At 34.4% G+C, this 9,176-nt stretch overlaps 1 protein-coding gene across 1 annotated transcript; it reads left to right on the top strand.

Moving 5' to 3' along the window:
* Positions 1-1,045: 1,045 nt before the first annotated feature.
* On the top strand, positions 1,046-3,501 carry LOC131859548 (cold-responsive protein kinase 1-like). The gene is made up of 7 exons (XM_059213454.1): positions 1,046-1,656; positions 1,889-2,011; positions 2,117-2,244; positions 2,324-2,537; positions 2,632-2,863; positions 2,950-3,100; positions 3,178-3,501. The coding sequence occupies exons 1-7, from the start codon at positions 1,050-1,052 to the stop codon at positions 3,460-3,462; spliced, it is 1,740 nt and encodes a 579-aa protein (XP_059069437.1). The 5' UTR covers positions 1,046-1,049; the 3' UTR covers positions 3,463-3,501.
* Positions 3,502-9,176: the final 5,675 nt, after the last annotated feature.

Below are 9,176 nucleotides of genomic sequence, written 5' to 3'. Positions count from 1 at the left end.
AAAAGTTTGTTGGGGGGTATTGGGATTTAGTTGAAGAACCCTTTTCCTTGATTCCTTTAATACCTTATATGGTTGGGGAAGCTTACTTTCAACCATTGCAATCAACTGAAAATCTTTTTTTGCATATTCAACACCTATTTTTTTGAGTTGAGCATTTAAAAAAGTAACTTCATTGAAGTAATTAGACATTTTTCCAAAATCAAATAGATCTAAATTTATCAATATTTCTTCTATACTAAACATGCTAGCAATGTCTGCATCTTTATAATCCTTTTCTAAATTCTCCCACAGCTCTATTGGATTATCAACATCAACAAATCTTCTATTAAGATTGAGGCTCAAAGCTTTACCAATAATACCTCTAGCTTGCTCCAACTTGCATTTCCACAACTCCTTTTCTTTGTCATTTTGTTGAGGTTCTCCAATTTCTTTATTCACTATCCGCCATAAAGCCTTCTCTCTTAGAGCATTTTTTACTGCAATCTTCCAATCTACAAAACCACTTCCATCAAAAATAGGCAAAACTTCATTTGAAGAGCCCATGTTAGCAAAAAAGCAGCCTTCAAACAGATATTACTCCAGCAATATAACAACCTTGCAACCAAATATCACTCCAATAATATATCAGCCCTGCAAACAAACCACTTCCAGCAATATCTAGCAATGTTTTTCTAGCTCTGATACCATGTAAAAACAGTCCCAGAAAATAAAAACATAACAGCAACCATAAACAGATAAAAATAGGGCAAAACAGAGTTAGAAAAGATATATACATTCAATTAAAAAAAACTGTGTATAGCAGTTGTCCTCAATCACACATATATATAGCTATTACATCTTTGAAGCCTAGAATCTTCTTGCTTTCTAGAAAACTCTAAACTCTGGAAACTTCTTTTTACAACAGCTCTGTTTTTTTTAAAACAGTGCCTGGAAGACTCTAGAAATATTCTATTATTTTCTAGACAATCTTAATTATTCCTAACAGTACCAGCGTCCCCAACAACGTAACCCTCTTTCAGAAAAAATTGAACTCTGCGCTGGCATCTGTGATGAAAAAAGTTGTTCCATCTGGATTTGCTACAAAAGACGAGGTGGCATCTACGGATTCAGTGTACGTTCTGGCGCAGTGCAGAAAGGATAAGTCCTCTGCCGATTGCCTTAACTGCATAAAAGTTGCAGAGGACAAAATTCACAACTGCTCCGGTGTGTCCGTCACAGCGTACTATGACGGCTGTTATCGGCGTTATAAGAATTTCAATTTTTATGATCTGAGTTACGATCAGAATTTCAATTCTGATGTCAGACCACAAGCACTTTGCGGCAATGTCGACGCCACCAATTCCGATTTAATTTCGGCAACTGGTCGAAGTTTGATAAGTGATCTTTACACTGAAACTCCTCGACTAAAAGATTATTTTGCTGCGGAGACTAGACAAGGGCCCTCTAATACCACTATCTATGGACTTGCCTTCTGTTTACGTTCTATTCCAGAAGATTCCTGCAAAAATTGCCTGAGTAATGCTCAGACCAACATAAATAAGCGTTTTCCTGTCTCTGAGGGACGGGCTATAGACGTCGCCTGCTACTTGCGATACAGTTCCGTACCCCTTTTTCCAAGCAATGCGACTATCAACTCGGCACGTTTCTTACCCACAGGTTAGATTCTAATTATATTCAATTGAAGAACTTCAATTTTGTTAGCGCTTTTGACAGTTTTCCTTAGAAGTAAGTTTGAATTAATAATTTCAGAAATATAATTTCATAGAATCAAGTAATGAAGAGCTTCAGTCGATCACCTAAATCGATTTTCCTTCAAATTTTGTCAGACAGTTACTTCTGTTGACTATTGTTTTTTCACCGTTGATGTATCCTCCGTTTTGTTTTTCAGGGAAGAAGGCGACTTCTCCAAAGTCGATAATACTTGGTGTTGTGGGAGGGGTATTCCTGCTTGGCTTTCTAACTTGTCTCAGTGTCTTCGGGATGCAGATAATGCGGCCAGGCCAGAAAAAAGGTAAACTGTTAAAGGCCAAATTTAATATATTATAGATGATGAAGAGAAAGTCTCTCAAGTCAATTCGATCTTGATTAATACTCATATAACAAATCTATGGAACAGCGGATATTGAAGGAGCAACGGAACTCCGTGGGCCAGAAGATTTTGAGTTCAAGATACTGAAGAAGGCAACTAACAATTTTGATCAGGCAAATAAGCTTGGAGAAGGAGGGTTTGGTGAAGTATTTAAGGTAAATTATTGTTTATTTGCAGTTCATATGAGGCTTCTGTGTTGATGTATTCAAACGATGAGTTACTCGATATTTGCAGGGAACATTGAAAAATGGCAAAGTTGTGGCAGTAAAGAAGCTGACATTAGGTGATTCTGCACGTGCAATTTCTGAATTTGTTAGCGAAGTGAGACTTATTTCCAATGTTCATCACAAAAATCTTGTGCGTTTACTCGGATGTTGCAGACAAGGCCATGAAAGACTCCTGATTTATGAGTACATGCCCAATAGCAGCCTTGACAGAATATTATTTGGTTAGCTTTTCCTGAACTTTCGTCTTTTGTTTCTTTCTTCTGTTACAACAAACATGATAGGTTTTGAAAGTCTAGTGAATTTCCCTACATGTAGGAAAAAATAAAAGACTTTTGAGCTGGAAGGAAAGGTTCAACATTATCCTGGGCACTGCTCGTGGGCTGGCGTATCTCCATGAGGAATTCTATATCTGTATCATCCATCGTGATATTAAATCAAGCAATATATTACTTGACAACAGCTTTCAGGCAAAAATAGCAGATTTTGGGCTCGCTAGACTTCTTCCTAATGATAAAACTCATGTTAGCACGAGAGTTGCAGGAACGGTGTAAGAAAACTCCTACTTTATCTACTATTTTTCTAATTCCAAAGTTTCAATAGGGATAGTAACACCGATTTTATGGATTTTCTCAGAGTATACACGGCTCCTGAATATGCTAGGTATGGACAATTAACAGAGAAAGCTGACACCTATAGCTTTGGTGTGGTAGTTCTCGAAATTGTCAGTGGTAGAAAAAGCATTGACTTGAAGCAACCACCTGATATGCAGTATCTTCTTCAATGGGTATTGTAAAATTTGCTTTAATCGCATCATTCTCTACTTTAAACATATTGATCATTTGCTTACAAAACTAATGGCAGGTTTGGGGACTACACGAAGATAACAAGGTTTTAGAGTTAGTAAAAAGTGAAAAGGAGATGGAAGGGTATAACGAAGAAGAGGTGTTGAGGGCGATAAACCTTGCACTTCTCTGCATACAAGATTCTGCCAGGCATAGGCCATCAATGTCTGAGGTCGTGACAATACTGTTAAGGAAAGGTGAGTTTGATTTTCGGAAACATCTACATACATCTTTCGAAGACATGCTGTCCATGAAATTTACAGAATCAAGTGCAACAATTACAGAATCCCTTATTGCTTGTTAATAGTGGCTATTTTTCTTGTTGAAGGACAAATGAAGAGTAGCAAGGAACAATGGATTGTTAATATCTAACCGATTATATAATCCTTCCTATTTTCAATATATATTTTCTCCGTTTAGTCATGAAATTTTCAACAGAGGTGTAACAAATTGAAAGGTCTTGGTGCTGATAAATTGATTTTCAATATAGAAATTATAATTAATTGTGCAAATAAAAATTTGTGGTAGCACTAAAAGAGAAATATGTTCAACTCATTTGTAAAGATTTAGGTTGTAATATAGTAAGCCTATCAAACCTTCATTTCTTATTAATAAAATTTTTTTTACTAAAAATAAAAACATCATATAGAAAGTAGTATTGAGAAAATGTTTGAGATTTCCTATATTAGATTAGCTGGCATTGTCATGTCTATGGTGTTTTCAACTAGACTGGACATTCCAAATGAAGTTGTAGTTGTGAATATATATGTCTAAACAAAATAAATAATACTAGAATAATGTAAATAAGGTTTTTAGATACCCATATGGCACATTAGCTTATGTAATTTTTTTGTGAAGAAAGAAACGATGAAAATAAAACTTTAAATTCATAAAAAATTATGGACTCTAATTAGGTTGAAGATCAACTTCTCTTAGAATATTCTAGTAAATTTCTACTAGTTCTGTCTTTATTTATTTATTTCCTTATGTCGGTCATGTATCGATGTTTCTAAAATATTATTTCTAAATAATGCTAGTCTGAGTTTCACAAGTCCCCTATAAAAGAAGCACATGTAAATCTTTTCAAGAAAGTTAATAAAGCTTATCTATGCAACAACACACTTTCATATAGATTTTGTTTATTAAGTTTATGCATTTACCTAGCTTCATAGTGGTATAAGAGCTAGGGAAAAATCACTCTAGAGTGACAAAATACGAGCTACAAGCAAGGAAAAGATAGAGATCATAAAGAAGAGGGCAAAGAAGTTGCAAATTGATGTCTAAGGGAAAAGATGAAAGAAACCACAAAAAAAAGATAAAAAGCCACTTGAAACCATAAAGAAACAATGGAGTCACCAAGCAAGATACACTAAGGATGATGATGATGTGAGAGACAAGATCAAATCAAAGATTTCAAATCAAAAGTTTGCAATTTCTGAAACCAATAGAAGGGTTTACAATTGATGATGTTAGAAGAAATTATGAAAATTAGAATAGGCAATAAACATTGAGGAACAAATTTTTTTTTTACTTGTTAAGGACTTCTCAGAAAGATTGTAAGGTTTAAAGAAGCCACGAGGAATTTGAATATCACCAAAGGATAATTCACAAAGGAAGAAGATCAATGAAGAGTCTTTTCCTGTTGCAGCAAAAGATAAACAAAAGAATCCATCAATACGTCAAAGGAGAAGTTTGCTGACATTATTATAGGAAAGAGGAGAAGGCTGAAGGAATGTGAAGCTACTAGCATAAATTTGATGATATGACATCGAATGTCAACTATTTGCAGCCTTGAGTTCCATTTTTCATGGATAAGAATTATAACAACCGAGTGTTGGAAATATGAGTTTGTATGGTTGTCATTGATGTCAAACTTGGTTGCTCAGATGGATTATGGTCCATAAATGCTCCTGAGTATTGTAGTTGTGTTTTGGGTTTTAGATTGAGTTTGATATTTTGGTGTTGGTTGTGGTATTTTGATTTTGGTTTATAGAACCTAGTTGTTTCTATTTTTTGGCAATAAGAGTGTCTGTTAGACTAGTCCAAAATGTCTTTGGTGGCATATGGATATGCTACATCTTGTGTTGCAGTTTAGTGGACATGTTTTCATGGCTTGCATAGTATTCTTATTGTGCAACTCTAGTGGATTCCCCATTCCACAAGAGAGCTATATTGATTTGTGTTTGGAATATTCAATCATGTTTTTGGTTTGGTGTGTCTAGATGAGCTATCTTGATTGGATCACATTCCTTGGTTTAGATGTTCATTGGAGAATGAGGTAGAGTATTGCTATGGGTCTCACCATTGTGTGTGGAGAGTCATGTGGCATAATTTGCATCAAGATATGTCTTTTGGCAAACTATTCAATAAGTTCTATTGCCTATCTACACATTATGTTTGGTGACTACTTTAGAGGACAAGTTAGCATGTGCGGATCATTCAATTCTTCTTGGAAGGATATTTACTAATGTATGCAGTTCCCCTCTTTCTTCTAGAGTGGACTGCCTCGAGTATTTATGGTCTAGGTGGCTTATTTTATGCAATATTATTTATTCAGATTGTAGTTTACCCTCAATTAATTTTTTTTTATGATCTCTCATATATTCAGGGATTGTGGTTGTATAAGTTGTGTATGGGATGTGTGAGAATTGATGAGAAGTGTATATGAATGATATGCAAGCAGGTTTTAGTTTGTGGATGTGTGAAAGTCAGTTTGCAAAGAGATTTTAAGGTGATAGATTTAATTTAGTGTATCGAGACAATGATAAAGTTAGAGATATATTTCATGATATTGTTCACTTGATCGAGATGGTCAAGGACAACTACATTTTCAAGGGATTCTTCTCATATCAGTTATGTTATTTCTTCATTTAGTGAAAGACAATGGGTCCTGTAGCAACATTTTTGAATCTTACCTTAAAGAAGTGTGCCTCAGTTGTGCAAGTCCATGTATCTTTCCCTAAGTTAGTGTGCCTTATCCTACAAGTCCTTTGGGTGTTGTTACTCCTTAGGAGTGACCCTAAAATATTGTAACCATTCATATTTATATTGTGAGTTAGATTCGCATTGTGGTTTTCCACATAAATCTAGTGTTATTGTATTGGTGGTTGATGTGTTTTCAGTATTATTGTTGACTAGTTGAATGTTTTTTTATAATTTATCTATTTTGAATTTTTAGACTGAGTAACCCCCCCACACTCTCAGTCCTACCATGGGTTAAACAATTGGTATCAGAGCAGTGGTTCCTCTTTAGAAAGTTTAACCACTTGAGGTAGATTTGGAATTGCATAGGAACTTCATCTTAAAGCATTCTTGTTTGATGGAACAAACTTCTCTTATTTGAGGATAGGTTGGAGTCCTATTTGGAGAGTTCACTTAATAAAATATGGAGTATTATGAAGACTAGTTATAAACCCCAATTGAATTGACCTCAAACTATAGATGAAGATAAGAATTTAATAATATTCATCTACTTGAGATATTTAGTATTTGGTAAAGTTAAGGTAATGATGGAAGCTATAACAATGTTTCTAGTTTATTTTGCCTTTAATAATTTCAAGGTATATCAAATGGATGTTAAGTTAACTTTTCTAAACAAAGAATTTGAGGAAGAAGTATATATTGGATATATCTAGATGGATTTAGATTATTAGACAATCTGGATATGGTTTGTGGGTTAAAGAAGGCATTTTATGGACTCAAACAAGAACCTAGAGCTTGGCAAGATAGATTGGATGGCTATTTGTTACAACAAAACTTCAAGAAAGTTACTTCTAACAGAAATATTTATTTTAAGGTTGAAGACAACAAGTTGTTGATTGTTGTTGTTTATATTGATGATATCATATTTGGAGGAAGTGACTATCTATGTAAATGGTTTGCAACAAGATGTAGAAGGAATTTGAAATATCAATAATTGGTGAGTTTTCATTCTTTCTTGGTCTACAAGTTACACAAGTAGAGGATGGAATTTTATTTCACAAGCTACTTGTATGTCAAAGAGATGCTAAAGAAGTTTGAAATGGAGAATTATAAATTACTTGCTACTCCTTTAATCGCGTGTTGTAAATTGAGTAAAGATGATGTATCTCTGAAATTCGATCAAAAGAAGTATAGATCTATGATTGGAGGATTGATATATTTAACTACCTCTAAGCCAAATATCATGTAGGCTATCTATTTAGTTGCAAGATTTCAGGCTAATCCATTCACACGAGAAAGATATAAAGAGGATTTTAAGGTATTTGAAAGGAACTCTAGATTTTGGTCTTTAGTATAAGAAGAATGGATATTTCATGTTGAAAGTATAGACAAATGTTTATTGGGATAGAATTATTGTTAGTAAATAAAAAGTAGTAGTGGAAGTGCATTTTTCTTGGAAGACACAGTGGAAGACAATATAATAGAAGATTAAATTTTGATTTACACATGCCAATTTTATTTTCTTGAAAGTTTCTAAAGTCTTTTCAGTAGACCATTTTGTGCAAATTGTTAGGGGTTCATGAAGAAAAACACATAGAAATATTTCACCAAAACTGGTCGGTGCTACAACATTCTTCATTATTATCTGTTGGTGTAAATAAATATTCATTATGGATATTATTACACTTTACTTAAGTTAACTTAGGATAATGCATCTCTTCGTAGTTTGGATTTGAGACACTTAGGGAAGTGTGCACATAGGGATAGAGCTTGTAGGAGAAATTCCACCTTTTGTGGTCTTATTTTGCTATTACACTCCACATTCGGTGGGTCATCCACCTCATGTGGAATATTATATTATTTCTCCTACCTACCCCTAGCATTTCTTACCTACCCTTGTTTCTCATTGAGCTACATGTCATGATTGTGTTCTCGTACATCCATATGGCCTGGCCTATATAAGCAGGCCTATATTCATTATATTGGTGAATCCAGTTGATCATTTGCATATTGATGCGAATATAGTTTGTTCTTATCATTCTTTTGTCTCTTTTTTATACTTTTCATTGTGCCCTTGATCTTGGAAAAATATCACATGGTATCAGAGCCGTTGGAGCTTCAATTGATTGGTTTTTGGAAACATCTTGGAAGGCTTCTATTTTTGGATTTGAAGACAACCTTTTTTGGAGGCATCTTAAAGCATTTTTGACCTCACCATTGCATCTGGGAGGCCGTTTCCATAAAACTCGAGTATAAACTCAACCTATTTGGCAAAAAATGAATTTTGGATGTTGGAGGGATTTTTTTCCCAATTCGGGCCGTACGGTATGGATTTTCGGATCTAAAAAAAAATTTCTTTTCGGGCCGTACGGTATGGATTTTCGGATCTAAATTTTTTTTTCCAATTTTCAAATAATTTTTTTTTTTTTTGTGGGTCCGTACCTTCTACCCAGTCAACAACACATAGTCAATGCCCAGTCAGAAGCACCCAGTCAGTAGCGCATAGTCAGCCGCTCAATCAGCACCCAGTCAGCATTTTTTGAAAAAAATTTAGACTGCTCTCTGTTGAGCAGTTTGGATTTTTGGGTCAACTTTGGAGGTCCATATCTTACTCAATTTTGCTCCTTTTTGGGTGCAATTTTTTTTTTTTGGCTAATTTTTTGTTCTCTTTGCAGTGGTGTGGTTATTTTCTGATTTTGGTGCACATGTTTTTTAGAATTTTTGGATTCTCTCAACTGTACCTATCAAATCATCAATTTTGCAACTTTAAAGGCTTCGTTTGAGCTCATACGATCTCCTTTTCAGGTGCCATTTTTTTTAAAAGTGCATGTTTTTTGGTCTACTTTTATAATCTATGATAATTTTTTAGATATTTTGAGTGGGAATTGTACTTTCAGATATTGGTCTTATTTGGCCTAATTGGTACTTGTAATTTGCTTGGATCTTAGTTTAGATCTCTTGCATTATTAGTTTGAGTCTCTTTTGGCCTTATTGAGGCAGTTGTAAAGTTGAAATCAGAAGTCCACTTTGCCATTTTTTGCAAGTAGCCCATTGTACATGCACTAAGTATAAAGTGCCAAATCATCTTGTTTTTTT

This window comes from Cryptomeria japonica, chromosome 10, assembly GCF_030272615.1.
Source record: "Cryptomeria japonica chromosome 10, Sugi_1.0, whole genome shotgun sequence".
Taxonomy (NCBI): Eukaryota; Viridiplantae; Streptophyta; class Pinopsida; order Cupressales; family Cupressaceae; genus Cryptomeria; species Cryptomeria japonica.
The sequence above is the reverse complement of the archived record's forward strand: the minus strand, read 5'-3'. Positions and strand labels throughout refer to the sequence as shown.

Bases quoted from the DNA above. Each gene is read 5' to 3' on its own strand.
- LOC131859548 (XM_059213454.1), top strand. From the start codon at position 1,050: ATGAAAAAAGTTGTTCCATCTGGATTTGCTACAAAAGACGAGGTGGCA. The intron at 2,245-2,323 runs GTAAATTATTGT...CGATATTTGCAG, and splicing joins GGTTTGGTGAAGTATTTAAG to GGAACATTGAAAAATGGCAA. The intron at 3,101-3,177 runs GTATTGTAAAAT...AACTAATGGCAG, and splicing joins TGCAGTATCTTCTTCAATGG to GTTTGGGGACTACACGAAGA.